The following is a 22315-nucleotide window of genomic DNA, read 5'->3' as shown; positions in this document are numbered from 1 at the left end:
ATTGAGCCCGCAACCTTTTGATTGGGAGTCAGCAGTTTTTACCACTACACTATGCAAGCTGTCGTATCAACAGCATACCATAACTTGCTTTCTTTTTCTTCAGTTATATTCTTGAATAAAAGTGCACTTGTTTTGTTATACTTGTAACTTTTGTGAAAGTGTTTATTTGATATTTGGACTTCAGGCTTCACACATTATACACTTCATGTCTACATTTAGTCAATTATTACTAAAACATGAAAAACGTTTCTGTTTACATAGATTGTTGTAGACACAGAACACACATGAAATGTATGTATTTCAAATTGTGATGTATTATTTACCCTCTACAACTCCAGGCACTTCACTCCAAGATAAACAATGAGCACTGAGAACCTTTGCAAACTGAACTGTGCGGGTGGCCAGAGGGATGGGATAGCAGGCTGCTTCCTGCTTGTGCTGATCGACACATTTACAACACAAAAGATGCTGATGGAGAGGTGTGAAAGGATTTAAGGTGGGCCAAGATTACAAGTTTTTTTGTAGGCTTTGGTAATTCTAATGTTAATCAACTTGCAACATGTCTCCTTTGCTGTGATAAGTAAGTGAAAGTACCTTAACTTGAAATGTCCGTCTTCCTTACCCGAAATATCTTAGAACACATTTGTCAGTAATTAATACACAAAATAAGGAAATCTGTACAGAGAGCCCAATCTAAAGTAATATTTAATATAGAATAAAAAGCCAATAAAATAAAAATATTTGGCATAGGCCTTGTTTAGTTTAGAAAAAGTTTAATGAATGTTTCAAATTCTAAAACAATTCTGAACAGTTTATCACTGAAGAATATGATTTATCGAATTTGAGACAATACAGGATGTCACTTGTAGAAAGTGGAATGGGATTCCCCCAGATGAACAAAATCTGTGTTCATGTAAGCAGTGTGGTACAGGATATCATGGCAGATTTATTTTAGCACAATTATAATATACTTGGTATTACTCCAAATACTGCTGCTAAAATGGATTTAGATACAAGGTTGTCTGTGAGAGATATATAAAAATGTTTGTCTACATAGGTCGGAGTACAGAAAACTCACAGAACAGGTCACCATGTCATGCAGGTGCTTGTTGACATTTTTCAGAGGATGGATCTTGCCCTGGTACACTTTTTGACAATATTTATGTGAATGGTGATGAATAATACTTGCTCAAATTATTGTGTGCTTGGCACACATTTAATAAGAATGTATTTTATGAATAGCTGAATTCCATTTCTTTCTCTAGAACTGAAATTGAAAAATTCCTTTCTCATCATTCCTTAATGTCATAAAAGTGTAAGGTCTATGAAATTTGTTGATAATGCTCTTCTTTAAAACTAGCAAGTATCACCTTCGGATCTATATAGATAAAATATGAGGAAAATTGGGTAGGTTGTACAAAAGGGGTGTTCCAGGAAGATGGAATTTAAAGCTTAATAGTTCAAAGAGTTCAAATACATTATTGAAGTACAGATCTTTAAATATCATGATACCTAGACACTTCCATAGACTGAATATTGCATCACTTGTAATATACAAACTTTATTTAATTGTTGCTTAATATGTTTACATTAAGCCCTTCAGTTAACAATTATTTTCATATAATTGTTACAAAGTCACATCTTCTTAATAGTTTTTTTTCATAATTTTTATGCTATTTCATAAAGCAGAAATTTTTAAATGCATACTACTCAATCAAGCAAATAATAAGAACATAACGGAACAGTTTACTTCAAAATCAATCCAGAGAAAACAAAAGAAAGATAAAAATACAGAGGAAAAAAATCTCTTTAGCCATACACTGACAAAATTTGTTACTATACTGCTTGAACGTTTTGCCATTATATGCTCCTGCAAGTTGTTAAGTATTAGTATTTAAAACATTACATGCTGCTTCTCAATCATCCACATGTAAAGTTTATCATGACTTACATTTTAGGGATTTCTTTTATTTGCCTTTTTGAAATTAAGGTTTTGGACTTTGTCGATTACTGGTTACTGATGAGTCACTGGGAAGTCCTTGCTGTATTACAATAGCTGCAAACAGTCTAAGTAAATTACATTACTGATTTGATGTGATTACGGATTTGATGCCAACTAATGTATGCTAATAATTGCAAGGCAGTGGGCCCAACCGTATTAGGCATCAGCACTGTTGGGTTGTGCTTTGGTGAAGAACCAGTGTCAAATGTATGAATATGAATCAACTAAAACGCAGTAACTACAATTCACTTATGGTACATTCCTTTATTATAATAATTATAATCACAAAGTAATTTCTGTACAGGAATGTTGAATTAAACTGAAATGATAGTAGGCTTTGCTTCATGAATGTTTGTTACCACAAAATCGTGAACACAAGACAAGTTGATTTCATACTTATCATGGACTTGGACTCTATGATTATACTTTTACCTGATTTAAAAAAAATCAGATGAAAAAAAAGATATAACAAAAAAATTAACAAAAATTATTAAAAAGTGTTCAATTCTGCAGCATACTGCTGAATATCATGCCACAGTCCATTTATTGATTGGATCAGGACGTGCAGCTTACGAATAAAAATAGCTTGAGGATATAAAAGGAAAAGCCATATGTTCATACTGTGCATGTTTGTGTGTACACAAGAGCATGTGTTCTGGATTCCTTGGGTCACATTTCCATTTCCGTGCATCTTTCATATTGTGGGAACAATGTAAACATGAGCATCACCATCAGCAAATTCTGGTTTGGATTCATTGTTCAGGCTATTGCTTTGGCTTCAGGCAGGAATGCCTCCCAGTATTTTATAAGCTGTGGAAAAAAGAAAAGCATCTTAAAAGAGAGTACAACAAGATTCTAATTTGTAACATGGCCACTCTTATTTTCTGATATTGTTTTCAAATTAACCATAAATGTACAAAAAATTAATGAAAACACTAAAATAAACAGTATTAAATGAATTCGTCCATTTTCAGAACTTGTATTGTCTGGCTTTGGGATGCTAGGAGTCAGAGCCTGTCCTGGCCCTCACTGGATGCAAAGAGGGAGACAGGGTTCAAATACAACCACATTCAGAGTGCAGTAAGAAATTCTGAGTTGCCAAATACCTTACCTACACTACTCTGCAATGTAGGAGGAAACCATTGTTCCTGGATAAAGCCTGCTTAAAACCCACACAAACAACCTGAAGGACATTCACAACAAAATTGCCTCATGTGCAAGTGTGTAAATCCTCTAAATATAACAAATAAATATTCTCACAAAGTATGAAGTTGACATTGGACTTTGTGGTCAAGCAGTGATTAATTAGATCTGGGAACTACCCAGATGCAAATTTTCCAAGAGTCTCTGTAGGTTTTTCTTCTCATAAACGTGTATATCTTGCACATAACAAAATGACTTGAGTTTAAATCTACCAAAAAAGTGCTTTTTTTTATCATCAATGAAAGAGATGTGTTTCGATGAGCGTGAGCAGTGACACTAACCTTTTGTTAACTTGTTTATTTCCAAGTCAAGTCAACTCAAGTTGGGAAGCATGCACTGGTACAGTTCGTTGCCACACCCACTACACGACGAAACAACTCATGATCCCGGTTTGTAACCCCCCAGGCAGACACACGGTCCAGTCCCACCCTGCGGAAATGACCCTCTATTTGCCACAGCCAGGTGTTACGTAGGCGACCCCTTGGCCTGGTCCAGCCACTTGGGTCCCCAACAATGAGGATCTTACGAGCCGTATCGCCTTTGGGGAAATGCGCCACATGGCCATAGTGCCGTAACTGACGCTCCCTCTCAATGCAGGTAATGTGCCTCATTCTTTACAAAGTCAAACCAATGGTACCCAAGCATTCTCCAAAGAGACACAGAACCAAAGGAGTCCAGTCTTCATCTCAGGTCACTGGATACAGCAAGACAGGAAGCACCAGGTCTCTAAAGACTTGGACCTTCGCCCTTTTGCATAGATATCGGGAGTGCCACACACCCCTTTCCAGCGTCCTCATGCCCTTCCAATCCATCTACTGACTTTATAGGAAGAGTAACCAGAGACGTGAATATCACTGCCAAGATATATAAACCTCTCGACAAGGTCGACACTCTCTCTGCAGACAGACACACCACTGATGGCTGTACCTAAGAGGTCATTAAAGGCCAATCAGTATTAAATTATTTGCAGCAATTGGGTTAGTAATAAAATAAAAAAAATCTATATGTTTTTGAGAAAATGAGTAAAAAATTATTTATATCACTCCTATTAAAAAAAATAGCTTTTATTGAAGAAATTAATTATGTCATAATTTTCTATTTTTATTTGATAAAATTTTTATTGCATTCATTATGAAATTAAACTGAAGTCATATTTTTGATTTGATGTGTATCCCATCTTTTACAGTGAAGCATATTTTAAGGTACAAAATAAAGCATACATGCATTGAAACAAGGGCTAAAGTGAGCACTATACTCAACCCAACACTATCCTTCACAAATGAAAGGAAAAAAAAAATAAACCTACCTGTTGCTGTGTTTGAACTAAGGATTCCAAGTACTTAATGATAACAGCTTTGAAATCTTTCACTCTTTCTTTCTGTAGGTAAAGTGGAAAGAAAAATATCAAAAGTCCATGCAAATCAGACAGTGAAAAGTGAAATATTGAAAAGGAAAAAAGATATACATGCCTCAAATCTGCCCACTTCTTTACGGATGGTTTTTGAGATTTGCTTAAAATCTGTCTCTCCTTGCTGGACCTTGCCCTCCCACTAAAGGAATGGAGAAATCCATGTATTAATTTAACAGCAATTTAAAAACAAATAGAACAGCCAACGCTTTTATAGTTTACTACATAACTAATGGTGCAATTTTATCATCTAATTACTGTAATATATAGACTGTGGTACAATACCAGAACATTCCTTTTTCAGATTGCTAAGTAATATTATCCAGATCCAAATATTTTGTGTCATTCTTACTGAAATGTGGTGCAATTAGGCTTCTATATTTTATTTTACAAAAGATATACACACTCTAGCAGGGCATTCCCCATTCTACCCTACCCTTAGAAGCTGAAGCAATGCAAAAAGCAGGAGCTCTCATATTTCTAGCCATCTGTATTTTTTGTTACAATATTTACTACAGTAACAGCTCAGTAGTGTTGACATTTTCAGATCACTTTTTGAACAAATCAGCTTGGTTAAAGAAAGAATTCGGAGGTTTCAAAGTTGCAAGATGAACATGGCCCCATTTTACATGTTCATCCGATATGCAAGTACAATCTGTACATGTGACAGAAAACATGAACTGTACTTGAAGTAATCTAAAGTACTAATGCCTAAAAATTTGTATTTAAGTGCACCTGTCACCATCTAACATCTAATGCACTGGGTGCTTTTCTTATTAATCCATAATTCCAAATGTATACATCTTTTCCCTGGTCACTTAAACCTTTATAAAAAGTGGTCTGTGATGTAAGATGAAGTGGTAATATTTTTTCTTAATTCAACTAAATATTAAGTAAGATATCAGGTATAAAGGAAACTAAGGGATGTATAAGCACTCCATACTAACAAACTAGGCTTGTAACTCTTCTCAGGCACTAACATGTTTTTTCACACATTTTACAAAAGTGGGTTGAAATTCTTGAGCAACATTGTTTCCTGCCTTGCGCCCTGTGTTGGCTGGGATTGGCTGAAGCAGACCCCTGTGACCCTGTAGTTAGGATATAGCGGGTTGGATAATGGATGGATGGAACTAAGCAAGAGTTACTGCAATTCTGAATCCAAATGGTTCCAAAAAGAACATATTCACTCACAAGACCAGAGACATTGATAGAGAGCCGTGTAGATGATGGATGGGACAGCTAAGAATAGCAACAGGGTCACAGTTTAAAAAATCTCATAAAGCTCTGCTGTCTTTTCCTAATCCATTCTACACATTTACTTGGGCAATACCAAGTACTTTCACTTTTAGTGTTCAATGGTGTTCTGTGTGTGACTGTTCTCAGTGCACATTATGTCATTATAGATAGCTGCTTCCCTCTTAAAGGAAATGAGGAGAACCAATAAGTGTCATTATTAATAATTTTTATAATAGTAACTCTCAGAACTCCAGTCCTCAAAGAAATGTAATGCATTAACCTCCTAGGAAAAACAACTCCACAGGTAACTCCGTCAAGGTTGCTGCAGTGTCCCTCACTGCCATCCAATGTCACTGTGCCTCCAGTTCTTTGGTCATGTATGACTGCTAAGAGTTTATGACTGGTGCTTGGATTAAAACAATCACTTGGCCTGGGCAATGTGCTTCACTGTCACCAGAGTTGGCTGCAGTTCTTTTCCGGTCAGCAATGCTGCAAGCTTTTTCCATAAGTCTGTGTGGCAATGTTGTTTCTTTGGTCGTGCATGGTATATGACTGTTGCTTGTGCTGAAAACAGTCACTTAGTCTGTGCAATGTGTTACACTGTCACCAGGGCTTGCTATGAGAACGCACCAGAGCCCAACTTTGAAGCCAAGTCTGGTTTTAAAACCCTTCATAGTACTGAATCTGCACTTGTAAAGGTTTTTAATGATCTTTTATTAGCTACCGACACTGGGGATCCTTGCTTTTTCATGCTTTTGGATCTCACAAGTTTTTTCGATAGTATAAACCACAACATCCTCATTAATTGCTTGGAACACTCTGTGGGCATTAAAGGTATTACTTTGGATTGGTTTAAGTTTTATTTGTCTGAGGTTTTCCTGTTAGTTTGGGTCATTTTGTCTCCTCCTCAGCATCTCTTTCTTGTTGTGTTCCTCTGGGTTCTATTCTTAGGTGGCTCCTTTTTTCTCTGTATGTGCTCCCTTTAGGGTGCATTTTTAGAAGTTATGGCATCTTGTTTTACTGCTTTGCAGATTTAGTTACTCTTGAAGCACAATAATACAAACTCTTTTTAAAATTTCTTCTGTTGATCTGTCTTGAGGATGTTAAGGCTTGGGTGGTCTTAACTTTTGTTACATTTTTAATGAGAACAAAACTGCAAACCCGATGTTTGGGTCAAGTGATATCAGTGGTGCCTCTCACGTGGACTTGAGTTCCCTGAAGCCTTATGTAAGATCCATTGTAAAAAAAATCTGGCCATAATAATGGATAGGGATTTTAAATTAGATAAAACAGATAAACTCTACTTAAAGCTAGTTTCTTTCAACTGAGGCATTTATCTAAAGTTAAGCCCTTCTTATTGTTTCATGATTTAGAAAGGTTATACATGTTTTTATTTTTCCCCCTGACTACTGTGTTGGTGTCTGCCAGGCTTCTGTCTCACGTTTACAGTTGGTCCAAAACACTGCACCTCGTCTTTTAACAGGAACATACAAGCGAGAACATATTTTCCCTGTGCTAGCCTCCTTGCACTGGCTCCCTGTTTGTTGTAGGAATGAGTTTAAGAATTTCATTGGTTTCTTATAAAGTACTAAATGGCCTAGCTCCCTTTTACCTCTCCGACCTATTACAATTATATATTCCATCAAAGTCACTCGGGTCTACTGATCAGTTGCTTCTGGTAGTCCATAAATTTAGACTAAAGTATAGTGTAGGGGAGATCGTGCCTTTGCAGTTGTAACCTCGAGACACTGGAATGGGTTGCCAGTTCATGTTAGTTTGGGCCCTGCTTTTCCTGTTTTTAAATCACATTTCTATTTCTTGGCTTTTAATTAATTAGAAGAGATGCGTTTGTCTACTTTATTGTCTTATTGTCTTCTGTATTGTATTATCCTTGGTTGTACAGAACTTTGGTCAGCTATTGCTATCTTTAAATGTGCTATATAAATAAATCTGATATTGATTATTTTATATATACTGTACATATGGATCCCATTCCTTCGTTAGGATTAACTATGTAAATGTTACAGTGATTTTATCAATAAGATAGAATGTTACTTAGGCAGGGCTGGACATATTATAACCAAAAAGGAAAGGTAAGCTTAATCTGAAATGTATTCCAAAATAACAAGTAGAAGAAGCCAACCCAAATTAACCACGTTATACCTATTGCCCATACAACATACTTCTTGTATACTCCATGAAGGTAATACCATAAGTAAAATATTCTGAGTAGAAATAAGTTCAGTGTGAGTTTTTTAAAAATAGATCAGATGTCTTCCACCAGCTATAAATTCAAACATGGCTGCTCCTTCTATTTAATACATGCACAACAGAAGACATGGGTTATATTTACTGCAAAGGTTTATAGAATTTGCAGGACACACTACTTTAAGATTATAGGGAAGTAGAGAAATGATAAAAAGTAAACATTACAGTCTGTGGCAACAAGACCCACTCTTGAAACAGCTCAGCAGCAAATGCTCTGACATCTTAGTTTAATGTATTCTTGTGTCACTAGATGGTTAATCAGCCCACTACAGTTACACATGGAATCAAGCAGCAATGATCATTAAAAAAAATCATAAAGACCTGAGGTATAAAGAATATACATATAACAAAGAATACAACCCATAGGCCTCACTGGTGCAATGTGGATGTATCAATGAAACCAACAAAGTTGGGCCAAAGTTACAAATGAGCTATTAAAATCAGTTTCATTGGATGACATTCTTCTTCGGAGTCATGATTGGACAGTTACTGCCCTTAGACTTACTGTGTTTTTAGTGGAACTGCCTTGGAAAAAAAGACACTGCTCCATTAGCAACTTTAAGTTAATAATAATAATAATAAAAGTGAGTGATATTGAAGATGGATAGTATTTCAAACTAAACAAATATGATGATGTACCCAGAAACCCTGTCCCCCTCGGACAATGCCAGTACAACCATCTATAATTTACATTTTTGTTTATTATTCAAATTAGACAAATGGCCTATCAGCACATCTCAAGTATATCCTTACACAGTGTAGTCCTTAGCTCATAAGATTAAAGTTTGCTCAGATCATTTAAAAGGAAAAGTGAAATTAGCAGAAAGAAGCAGCATACCTGACTAAAACAATTTCAAAAAAAGTATGCAAAAGCATCTGTGACACCAATTATGCTTTGTTTTTTTTAGAAGTAAACTTCCAAAATTCAGTGTATGATTAGAATAACATGCTCAATTTCTGCACTGGAGATTAACTGTCTGGACCACTGTGGGTTTACCAAAAAGCTCAACATTGCAAGCAGAAATGATGAACAGAGCTCCACAATGTATTTTTCTTACTATATGGATGTAAACAGTAAGTTTATCATCCTAACCAGTCAGTGAGGAATGCAAAATGATCCAAGTTATGTTATATTAGGTAGCAGATAGTACGATACAAGACACCATCGTTCTTTCTTGTACAAAAATAATGTGTTGTTTTAGGAAACAATTAAAGTTAAGGTGCTTTCCTAACACAGGAACTTTTTTCAGGGACCAAGCAATTTTTAAAAACTTGGGAACTTCTGAAGCATTCCCATTGCAGAAACTTGGACCATTTGTAGCTCATGGTACTTTTTTTTAGCTCCTACTCCAGGGTATGTGCTTATTGTTCAACCAGGAACTACCATGCGTGAGGTAGTGAATTGTGCTGATTGGTTGACCACAAGCACCAGCACCACCTCACAAATGCACTTGGTACTGCATCACTCTTTACAACCACCTCCCTGGCGCACTGCGCCATGCACGGTATCAAACCAATAAGGAAAGGGTTTCCCTGTGAAGGACAGAATGCATAGAAGCAATAAGGAGGGAGTTGGGATTGGGGCTTACTGTGAACTTCTGAACGTGCTTCACTTCAGACCATATCACTTATCTCTGCATGTCACATATTTGCATAAAGGTTATAATTCCTGTTGGTGGGAATGCAACACAGAAAAGTGACCAGGGACCACAAGTGGCCTGGGCCTACATTTTACAGGAACTCATTTTTTCCTGAAAACAAAGTTTCTGTGTTGGGAAAGCACCTATATTTACTACTTTGAAATGCTCAACTAAAGTTATTAGTAAAAAAAAATTACATCATAACACACGTTATGTGTCTTTAAATATTATTCATTTGTCTACCTAATAAGCCAAGAAACACTGCACATTTATTTTACTATCCCAGTATATAAGACACATTTTATTGGGAAATGAATGAAAGAAAAGTTAAACCCCAACTTACAGTCACAGTTCACTGATCAGTACACTGCAGATGAGCAACATTCCATTTGCAGTATTATGTTCATGTCCCATGGGTGATCAATTAAAAGTTCATGCACATGGAGATGATTAAAGCAAAACAAAAATATGGGCTACTTGTCTAAAATATGAGCCATGATGATAAGTATAAACAAATGCTTAAATAAAGAAAAATTATTTTGTAAAAAGCTTTGTGTAATATGCATAATGCTAGGAACTCACAAAAGCAAAAGAAAAGCAAACTCAGGTTGTCCTACCTCTTCAATTTCCTTTTTGAAGCATGGTAGAAAAAATGCATAAATTATGGCAAGCTGAAAATGCTTTATGCTGAAAGAAATTAATTCAAATATGGAAACTTTAAACTGACTATGCCATTGTAGCAAACTAAACAGCGTGCGATTGTAACTCGCATTCACACAATTCATTGAGTGCTCCAACAAATGAGGTGATAGTGCCATAAAACAGCATGCTGGGGAGTAGGGTCTTAATGAATTGAGGTCATTACTGTGGATCTGTATGAAAATAACAGGGATAATTTCCTGGTAAATTATTTACTTATATGATGGTACTGTTTACTGCTATAACCAACGTAATCAGTTAAGTTACAAACAGTAAACATTCTTTTCCCCTGCCTGCTTAAGAATAACTTATATTGAGTAAGATATCTATCTTCTGTCCTGAATTAACTGCATTTTTTACATGTGAACTGAAAAATAAATCTGACTGTTTAACGTCATCTAGTAACTTATGTGTTCAAGAGACAACTGACACTCATTCATCTTTTTCTTTTTCTGTGTGCATATGACCCTGTGAAACAAGGGACAGCTCCTGGCAGGCTGAAAAATGTTTGTTACGCAGACCTCTTGAACTGGTAAGAATTCTTATTTTTCATCTTTACAAACTGAAACACCAGGACTTGCCTCCCTGATCTCATCCTTGGCCTGCTGTAGTTTGTCTGGTTTGTTGGCATACTGAAGCTTGGCCTCTGCCTCCAGTTTCTTCTGTAACATTGCTTGTGCATCTTGCCATTTCTGCCAGGTCTTCATTCTTTGATCAAAAACACCCTACAGAAGGAAAACATACCAAAAATAACTAAGCAGATAATGAGTGTATTTATCTAATGAGCTCCTACTGAGTCTAATAAATTACAAAAAAACATGCTACTTCTAACAATGTAGCTAATCTTAATAATGCAGGAAGAAGTACCATTTATAATTCAATTTCTCAAACCTACAGTACTCTACTTTCAGTAAATCTATTTAAAAATTTCAGCATAAAATATTTTAAAAGTATTCCTATTTGAATATGTTTTTTAAAGTAGCCTAATATCTTTCTAAGGGTTTGTTTGCTGTTGAGCACTATCCAATATTATTAACACAAATACTACTGTCAATGTCAATTTATTTATATAGCACATTTAAAACAACATAGGAATGCTGTGGCCAAAGTGCTTTACAATAATAGAATAAAAGAAAACAAACAAATAACATAACATAAATAGAAATAAAATATATGAACATAAATAAAATAAATAATAAACAGAAGTAATGTTATATAATCACATTGAGGAAACCATCAGTATTACTGAAGGTCACGGAATGCAAGTGAATAGAAATGAGTCTTTAATCTTGTTTTGAACAATTCAATTCAATTGTAGACGACTCCTTTATATAATGAGGTAAAGAGTTCCAGAGGTGAGGAGCAGCAGCTGCAAAAGCCCTGTCCCCCTTAGTTTTACACTTGGTAAGAGGGACAACAAGAGACAACTGACCAGAAGATCTAAGCACTCTGGATGGCTGATGTAAAACACACAATTCAGATAAATAGGCAGAAGCAAGCCCATGTAAAGATTTAAAAACTAGCAGCAAGGTTTTAAAATCAATTCGAAATATATTAGGCAGGTGCCATTATCCAAGGCTATTTAAAATATCAGAATGTCACAACTGCTTATACATATTTTGTTTTACAGATGGCACACAAGCAGGTTAAGTGACCTGGTCAGGGTCACATAGTGAGTCATATGTGGAAACTGAACCAGCAACCTTGGGGGTTTGAAGTTCAGTGCCTTAGCCTGTATAATACTCTACTATCCAAATACAGTATGCATATCTACCAACTAATACTAAAATAAGGATTCAAATTTAATAAAAAGGGCAGAATTTAACATAACAGGGCAGAAATAAACACTAAGACTATACAGTATAATTGCCATTTTCTTCTTTTAAAAGTTAAGAGGACTATCTTACTTCCAAACAACATCACAATCTATGCCTCCCTATCTCCAACAATCGATGTTATCCAGTGGTCTCTCTTCCAAGCAGGTAGTAGCTGACATTTCCAGCCTCTTAGAGTCGCTAGACCACAATACTTCTAGGGGGTTCTTGGGGGCAATGCACACCTGACCTTGATACTTCAGATCCTTTTTAACTGAGGCCAACATCCTCGACACTTCAAACTCAGGTCAGATACAAAGGAAAAAAAAAACTTGCAATTTAAAATGTGGCTTTCTGTTCAATAATCAAAATTAAAGGACAAGTATTTGCATATTTTGTAATGGTCAAGCTTAATTTATTAATTAGCTATTTTGTTCTCTAAAGCGAGTGGTTTATTGGTATAAATCCTCCCTTCAGTCAGTTATACTACAGTGCATTTGTATAAGATTGTTGTGCTCTCCAATCAGTTCTGCAGGAGAAGTACACCAGTCTTCCACAAGGAAAGCAACTCCATGCGGCAGTGCAATCAATGGGTCACATGTCCCTGTCAGGGCCCCAAAAAGAATTTGACACTGATTATCATAACCGAAAGGGAAGACACCTAAAGGATAATGTAAGTTCAAGATATTTTTAAAAATGAAGTTTATTTCTTTAAATTGTATATATTAATTTGACACATAAAACTGTGTTCTAAAGTTAAGCATTTTTTAATTTATTTTAAAAATACTTTGCCTGTTCTTACAAATTACAATGGAGCTAAAGGTTACCAAGGTCCACAGGTGAACAAAAAAGCATTAAAACTTAACCATATACATCCACTTTGAAGCAACAAAGTTTTTGATCTAAGAAAATATGCCTTCCATGTTTATGATGCAAGTGATAATGAAACAAAACTAGATATCATTTTTTTATTGCAGCCACCATCATAAGTACGGTTATGACAACCTAAATAAACACCAAGCTATATTTTGCTTGTAATTCTACTTTTGCTTCTACGATTCTGTTTTATCAAGTTATATTCTGTCATGGCTTGAAATAACTGACAGATGCACGCTCAAATCATATGAGTGTTTTTTTCCAAACGGTGCTTACATTTTGTCCATTACATTCTGTGTTGTTAGTTAACATAGTCTTCAGACCAAGATTCACACTGTGTGACAGCATTGGAAAAGAGCAGAAATGACTTCAATGGTACACATAACAAAAAATATGATGTGAACTTATTATACACTTCAATGAATTTTAATAAAAGCATTAGATTTTTGAAAGCGCCAAGTCACATACACAACACAGTTTCTGTGGTGTGTTCAGTGCATGGATGATAAAATGAAGATAGAGTGTACGACAGAACAGACAGAAGCACCACAAATTACTTTTTTAATACATAATGAGTTGTTTTTGCTGTGGTAATAAAACAACACGTTTGAGTAAGTAAACTCACTGACACTCACTCATTCCAGTCAATCAGTATAGGTATGGGGAGAACCTATAAAACTATTGCAGACCTTAGTGCTGTGAGCCAGCTCTGTGTTACTTGGAGAAGTTGGAATAAAAGAGACTCTGCAGGTGGCGGTTGCAAAGGGAATGGGGTGCATGTTTGGTTGTTTAAGAGCAGACACAGCACTCAGGGCACTTTGGGTGTGTCTTCCAGCTGCTACAGTTGGGAGAAAGAATGGCAACACATTCCCTCTGTTCCCAGGTGAGTGGAATAAGCCGGAGCTGGGTGGGTGGTGTTTATGAGCTGGTTAAAGAATGAAGCAGCTGGGAGCACATGTCACCACCAAACATCTGAGCAGTATGGTGAAACCAGCTGCTGGAAAAACCAGAAAGTCCTTTGTCCTCTCAGACAAATCCTGGAAAGAATGAGTAATGACCTAAGAAAATTTATGTTAGGTGGAATGCCCAGTGGGGGCTGGGTGGTCTTTTGGCCTTGGAGCCCCTGCAAATTTTGTTTTTTCTCCAATTAATTGTTTTGCTTTTTTTTTCTTTCTTCTGTCCTCCCAGCCATCTGAACCTATCACCTGACTCATCTTTACAGACTTAAACTATGATATTGTATATAATGACACTACCCTTTGTGATGGGCGGTCTTGGCCATTACCCAGCCAGGACTCCAGCTGGATGGAAGGGCCAGGGGAAAGAGCATCTGCAAGGCACTACCTCCCCTGGGAAGCTAGAAGACAGCCCTCCTGGGCAGCTGTGACACCACGGATTCCCGCAGGGCACGCTGGGACTTGGCATTTGGTACTGCCCTGTTTGGTTCTGTGGGAGCTGCAAGGGGGAACTGCACAGCCCAACAGTGGACATCCACCACACCTGGGAATGATTCCAGGTAATACTAATTAGCCACTTGGAACACTCCCAGAAGCTGAATAAAATGTGCTGCCTCACTCCATTTAAGGAGCCAGAGTCAGGAGGAAGTGGATAAAGCTTGCTGGGAGAGGAGTGGAGGTCGAGAAAAGAGAGAAACACAAGAAGTAAAAGGACTGTGCTTTTGTTTTCTGGACATTGTGCTCTTGTGCGGAGCGAAGAAAGCACTTCCCCACCTATAAATAAAGGTGTGCTGTGTGGCAGTTCATGTCCTGCCTGTCTGTGTCTGGGCTAGGGCGGCTATAAATGCCCAGGTGGTCAACACCATCTACTAATAATATATTAATATTTTTTTAAAGCATATAGATTTTTAAACTTTTTTTTGGTATTTATTCATTAATATTCTTAACCTGTTTATTCTTTTCTTGTAACCTTTTCTTTGACATCTTGTAGAGCACTTTGAGCTACATTGTTTGTATGAAAATGTGCTATAAATGTTGTTTTTTAGGGTCATCTCACAAGCAGCTGGAGTAAAGTGGTTAACTCCATTCCTCCGTCTCCTGTATCATCTACCAGATCATTACAATATTCTCTCTCCCAGAAGCACACAAGTGCATAACCAATCCAGCGTCAACAGGGAATAATATCTTTACGCAATAAAGAAATCTGCATCCATATAGTGAAAGAATATATGTGATTGTAAGTGTGACTTTTTCAGTGATTATTGCCTAATTTCCTATAGACAGCAATTTGCATCTAGGCAGAAACACTGAATATCAATAACAGTGCTTGATGATGACTTTCCAAGACGAATCTACACCCCTGGCCCTGCAAGATGCTGCAGATGAAGACAAGTAAATTTGAATGTCATAACAATGTTTTGCTTTGTGCTTTTTATCCATCTTAAAACGACATGGATATGCCAATTTGCAATATGTATGTAGTCTCAAGATGCAGGTTGATACTCAATAACATTTTTGGCTTGAAAAAATGGACCATTCAGTAAGTTTTAAGCTGTTTTTTAATAATGGGCCCTTTAGGTCAAGAACAGACTAGTTGAATGTATAGCAGCTGGCATTGCACAGGTAAGTAATTTTAGTCCTTGGGCTGTTTGCTAGTCTGGCTTCAGTCTGGTGCTTCACTTGTTCTGTGTTCAAACCCGATTAAAAGGGGCAGGTTTGCAAATTTTGTCAGAGATTGGTACAATGGTGTGGATTTGTATATTAGGCATAAATATAAAAGTCACAGATACCAATCACAGATTTCATGTTACTTGATTGGCCAATTCAGATTTTTAATTTCCTTTGTCCCTTTCAAAAACATTTTATATTAAGCTCCTGCATAACCAAATGCATAAAAGCCTTATGTCCTATATTTAAGTGTTAACTTTGGTATTTTTATAATTAATCTATAGACCACAGGTGTTAACAGTTCTTTTTTTGTAATAACAAAATTAAATTCTGTAGGCTTATTGTTCAGTGAACATAAAAATACTAAAACAGATCAAATTTCTTTACAATACATACTTTAACTAATAAAATATATATATATAAATATTTACCCATAATACATATGGCATTAAAAAATAAAATGCATCTCACAATTGCAAGCTGTCATATTGTTTATTTATTCTGTAATGTACTTATCTGAAAAAGTTTAATTAAAAAGTAGTTTTCACCATTACTCTAACAACAACAAAATATATATTCTCACACAATTAATTGATATTGGCAATTAAACACTGCTTAAATATAATTATACAGACACTTACAGGTTTTAATCATTTTAAATCATTAATTGCACTACATCTGTTTGCTATTAAAATATAGATTTACTACATTTATACAGGTGTGATTTTTTTTCTTCAGTGTATCAGCTAGACATTTGCAATTCTTGAGGGGAAATTAAAAAAGATGGATTAGCATTTTAATTATGTGGTACTTGTTTCTTACCAAAACCGTATGCTGTATGACAAACTGCAACAAATAATAAAAACAATACACATATTTTTAAAAAAGCCTATTGCTTACTAAGCAGCAACTTCTAATTGGTCTTTCATCTTTTCTTTTTCCAATGAAAATTTAAGCTGATGCACTTAAAACAAGCTTGCTGTCCAAACTCAAATAAAAAGGTCTGAATTCGTTAAAGTAGCTTTTCTTGCAGTTTGTTTAATTGCACTGGATGACTTCTCAGATTCCTTTTTCTCAGTTTATTACTCCACTTTCTTCAACGTAAAGGTTTATATTCCAATTTCTTCTCGCACTCTGATAAAACAAGCTTTTATTCTCTTCTCTTTTATTGCACTGCAGGAAGTTTGCATTAAAAAAAATGCATGCTGTCTCAACTACCATAATACCTTGCATAAAGAAGCGCTACAACTAAATTATTCTGTAAGCAGGGCTGAAAATAATGTTTTATGTAATCAGCCAGTCTACTGATCACCAATCAAGTCTTTATTAGTGAAAATCATCCTGTTTAGATCGGCAACCAATTGTTTGGAACATCCCTCATTCTTACTTATACATTTACATGCACATGCACACATACACAGATTTTTTGCTTTACAGTATATATTTGTTCACTTTTGAAAGAAATTTCAGATGGCAAATGAATATATATCATGACTGAGAAAAGGTAACATTGACTTTAAAAATGGCAAACTTATCCTTTAATTTAACTCCCTGCAATAGCTCAATTTTTGTGACTTTTCTAACTCCAGAAGCACTAATAATTAACAGCTGGTAAGACTAGCCATACACAATGGCTAAACTTGCACAGTACACAAATCACTATGTGAGTTTAACATTTGATGGTCTTCCTTAACAGCCACACTCTTCCTGCGTCAACAAATTAGTTAAATCTTTTGGCTCACCATACTCATTTGCTTTTAAGCCAAAGCGTTGCCATACGTGGATTTCCTCTTAGCCACTTATTCGCACATCATACTATTGGATACTTATGGAGCCCATGGGTATGAAAAAAAATAATACATTGTAGAAATAATTTATTATTTGAGTACATGATTTATAATTTATGTGCACATTTTAATGAAAATGTTCCCTCAATTTGTTTTATATAATTTGTGCGCACGTTATGATTAAAATGCCCTACAATTTAGTTCATTTGTGCTCATGTTTTTATATAAAACGTTTTCTTGAATTATGCAAATTCATCCACACTTTGTGTATATCCAGCAATAGCAACGTAGACTTTCAGCACCTTGCCACTGAACAGCAATAAAGTAAATAACTTTTTTTGATGTTGATATAGTGTTGTCGGTAGAAAACAGTAGCCCAGCAAATCCTTTGCACCTGCCAGTCGCTCAGTGATGTTCCATAAGACAAGATCAATGCTGTCATAACTCATGTTTCAATGCAATCATAACTCATTCTCATATCAAAAAGTAGCCTTATCACGTTGTCTCTGTCCATTATGTTGTCTGTATACAACAACAAGCACAACAGGGTTATACAGTAAACCGGTATACACATTAACTAAATCATGGCAATATTTTATTTAAAACATGCACACAAATTTCATAAATAGTGGGAAAGTTTTACTTAAAAAATGTGCACTAATTAACTAAACCGCGGAAACATTTTAATCAAAATAGTTCCCATGATTTATTATTTTTTTTCTTCCCATGTTCTCTCCGGGGCTCTGTATGTATTAAACAGTTTTTTTTGTACCTTTTCTCAGTGCACCCTCTTGCCAAACCTAAATTTACAAGAACATTACAAAAGCAAAGTTGGTTTACTCAATTAAAATGGTGATGCCATCCCCCAAACCTGCTGCAACAAGTAAACCCCTGATTCTCTAAACAATTGCAGATCCAAGAATGGCAATCACTTTCTGTTCCCTCCGATCTTTGGAGGGATGAAAAATGATGAAGGGTGGGAGCATCCTGGGTAAGTTTTCATTTAATTAAATAAATATATTTGTACTAAAATTAACCAATTTATTAAAACTAAAATTGAAATTTAATTGTTATATTATTTAAGTCCAAAATGTCTTTGAGTTGCTGCACTTATAAGTAAAAAAATATCAGAGTGCAAAGGTTTAAATGAAGTAAATTGAAAACAAAAAATTCATAAAATGGAAAATTCAAAATAGTTAATCAAAAATTTCTATATAAACAACATTTTTGGTAAAGATGGTTTCCTGTCCTTGAATTAGCTGTCCCTGGTATGGAGTAGTTAAAACCTTCACTTTAACGTCACACGAACGCCGGACTCTTAAAAAGGCAACATAAAGTTGTATATGTCATTGATAAACTGCGTCATCTAGATCTAACATGTAAATTTGGGCAAATTTGCGGTCATGATTTGGCTCAGGGTGCACTGTTCCAATCCAAAGCAACACGCGAAAGCAGTATGGGCCATTCCCAAGTGGTGGCTTGATATTTACCCCGGTAGATGCAAAAGCAAATGAACTATTGTAGCATCTAATGCACTCCATAAAGCTTTTACTTTCGGGTACATTGTTAGTCAAAAACTTTCGTAAATATTCAGGATATTCATCCAAAGGAGGCAGCTTAACTTGACCCTTTTGAGAAGAACGTGTAAACTCGTCAGTTGTATTGCCAGTTTTTTCTTCAAGGAAGTTAAGTGAATGACAATGACTGCAAATGACACTCATTAATCCCAATGAATTTTCATGAACAGTGGACTCATTATAGAATGCGTTCTCAGCTAACTGGCGGAATTGTTCAGTGGCTGTCCGTTGTTCCTCTCTTTGGCTTTTTCTTTGTTGGAATACTGAACGTTTTAAACCTTCTAAACAACTTTCTAGCCTTTCTGCAGTTTCCTCTGATATTCTTTGTGATGAACAATTGCGCAAGCCTTCCAAACGCTTCTCCTGTTGTTCTGTTGTCTTGTTTGCACGCCTATCCGATACCTGAGCTCTTTCTTTTTGGAGCCATGACTCCTTTGTTTCTGCTGTTTCAGAAGCGCGTTATAGGCAGCTTCGTTCATTGTTTTTATCCATGCGGTCTCGTTTTTGTTTTTCTGTGGCTGTGTCGTTAGCTAGAAGTCATTTGCTGTTAGGAATCATACTTACTTTTAACACTGAATTACCCTAATGTGATTCAAATATGCCACACTGACAGCTGCTACGCTGACTGCTGGCACACTAGATTCGAGCACACTGACTGCTGTCATTGTTTAGTGTAGTAGCTGCTGCCACTGTGGAGTGGAATACTGCTGGCACTGTTGAGGCACACTAACTGCTGGCATTGCATGCTTTACCTGAAGTTTATTTTACAGGTTGTATTGTGTTGTTTGGGCACCACCTACTGACTCTGGGAAGCTGCTGGGTTTGACTCTGGGGCGCCGAGGCACTGTGCGCGTGCGGTTTTGGTGCCACTCGCTGGTTTTGACTCTGGGGCACTGAGGCGCTATGTGCGTGCGGTTTTGGCACCACTTAGTTCCCTGATGGTGACGCCGGTGCATTCGCGTGCTGAAGTAACCATGGCGGCAGATTCCGGCTTGGAGATCTACATTACTAAATGAAGGTTGTACAGTATATGCGGTGGTGTGTGCATTCGTGTTCGGGCGGTGGTTGTATGTGACCTGAAGTTTAGTTTACAGGTTGTATTGTGTTGTTTGGGTGCCACCAACTGACTCTGGGAAGCCGCTGGGTTTGACTCTGGGGCGCTGAGGCGCTGTGCGCTTTTGGTGCGTTTGGCCTCTGGCATCCATGCATATATACAACCTTTGTTTAGTAATACAGATAACTTCATTAATCAGTAATATTTGAGGGAAGATTGATCAACTAGAAAATGTTACACACTGCTCAATATCCTAGTGCACAATGCTCAGTCCAATGCACACCTTTACTAGAAAGACCCTCTTTCAGAGACTGCACTATTCCCCAGACAATGAGTAGAAACAGTCACAAGGAATCCTAAAGTAAATTTTAAAATTCTTTTTTTTTAATAATAACAAGTATTTGGTTCAATTTCAGAAAACTAGTTGAATAATACTGTTCTTCACTGCAAAAGTAAATCTAAATGCAGTTTCTTGTCCTTTATTTATTCAACTACAGCATAAGAATTGTGACACAAATTTCATTAACAGTAAATACATATCTCCCTTTGAATTACCTTAACCGCTGTAATGAGACGAACATAATCACTAAGCAGCTCAGAGAAAAGGTAGAAGTCTGCATATGCCTGTTCTTGGTGAAGCTGGTCAATCTTCTCTTCTACCTCAGCCAGCTGAGAAAGAGCTCTTGACAATGCTGTGTGATCTTCAGAGTTTCCAAGCATGGCAGCACTTTTAGCAAAGGCAGCTGTATTAACAGAGAGCTCTGAAAGGGAAGAAAACATCAGAACACAGTCAATCAGACACATCTAATATGTTTATATACAGGGTGGTCCAGATCTAATTATGCAATTATGAAAAGGCGAACACATCGCACCCGCTGTTCAACTGACAACCGTCTCCCCACCATTTTGGAATGCAGGGCAGGTGCTGCCATCTATCGGCAACAAAAAGATTTTTTTTATGAATTCTCTATGTAATAAACTTAATAAGTTATAGCGTAATGAAAATTGCATAATTAGATCTGGACCACCCTATAGATCAATGTAACTTACGTACCATATTTTAAAAGAGAAGGTAATTATATTGATAAAACAGTACATAATACTTGTTCTAAAACTACTAAATATATTACAAACTGTTGTCAGGAATGGGCATTTTAATATTTTCCATTTTACACACTTTTTAAACTCCAAGTCATCTTTAAATCTTTTTTGCTGTATTCATATACTGAATTCTACTCGATTCATTCAGACAATGGTCGATAGAGCCTTGAAGCTGCCAAACTAAATTGCCTTCTGGTAACCTTGGAGTGCCTACTTACCTTCAATGACTTTTCAAGTTCCAGGTCTCTTTGGCAGTTTCTGAAATGCATCACTTAAAACAGCCATACTGTATCACTCCTTATGCTCAATGATCATATGCCTTCACCTTGACAAACATCTGGCCTCTGGACAATTCTGGGCAATATGATCTTACTTTCCAGTTAGCACATGCTTTTCACAATAAGCCAGTAAGTACTATGTAATAGTGCCCACTTCTGTAGCCTCACTCTTTCTTATTAATAAGGGTCACCTGCCAGTATGTGTTCCCACTAGCATCCTGTGGGAACATTATATGTTTCCAGACAGGTTGACTTGGGGTGTCCTGGCTTACTGCCCTTCCAGAGCGCTCAGTCCACTTGCAGAGTACTACCTTTTAGTGGTGCCCGTTTCTCACATTGTCATGAAAGCATATGTCACCAGTGCATCGTCTTCTCTCACTCACTCACTGTGCCTTTTTGTTCTCTGTCGCCCTTTTGTCCCTGGCTGTCTCTCAGATCACCTGGCAACCCACCACACAATGTAATGCAATGATTGTTTATTAAAGCTGTACTATGTGACTGGAGCACAGTATTTGTATGCACATGTTTTGCCATGTGATTTGCGTAATAGAGCTCCTATAAATAGGCATTTTGTAATATTCGGGCAATTTAGACTTTTACTACATGGATAGCTTTACTACTACATTACTTTCTATTGGGAGATCCATGTTTCTGACCCTGCTTAGTCCAATATAGGGACTAGTACACTAAAGATTTTTATGTTGTATTCAAATATTGAGTTATACTTTTATTATTTCAATTGTTTTAT

At 36.4% G+C, this 22315-nt stretch overlaps 1 protein-coding gene across 2 annotated transcripts in view; it reads right to left on the bottom strand.

Annotated features, from left to right (window-relative positions):
• Window positions 1-2246: 2246 nt before the first annotated feature.
• Window positions 2247-22315, bottom strand: part of snx2 (sorting nexin 2) — a 129875-nt gene continuing 109806 nt past the window's right edge. The window contains exons 11-16 of one of the 2 annotated variants that reach the window (XM_039759003.1): window positions 20744-20949; window positions 11038-11181; window positions 10375-10386; window positions 4675-4755; window positions 4512-4583; window positions 2247-2812 (exon numbers count right to left, since the gene is read on the bottom strand). In XM_039759003.1, coding sequence (XP_039614937.1) covers window positions 2762-2812; window positions 4512-4583; window positions 4675-4755; window positions 10375-10386; window positions 11038-11181; window positions 20744-20949 — 566 coding nt within the window. In that variant the 3' untranslated portion in view covers window positions 2247-2761. The remainder of the gene's footprint in view (window positions 2813-4511; window positions 4584-4674; window positions 4756-10374; window positions 10387-11037; window positions 11182-20743; window positions 20950-22315) is intronic. The other variant, XM_039759004.1, reaches the window with a different exon arrangement.

Source organism: Polypterus senegalus, chromosome 7 (assembly GCF_016835505.1).
Source record: "Polypterus senegalus isolate Bchr_013 chromosome 7, ASM1683550v1, whole genome shotgun sequence".
NCBI classification, from domain to species: Eukaryota; Metazoa; Chordata; class Cladistia; order Polypteriformes; family Polypteridae; genus Polypterus; species Polypterus senegalus.
This window is presented reverse-complemented; position numbering and strand designations above follow the sequence as displayed.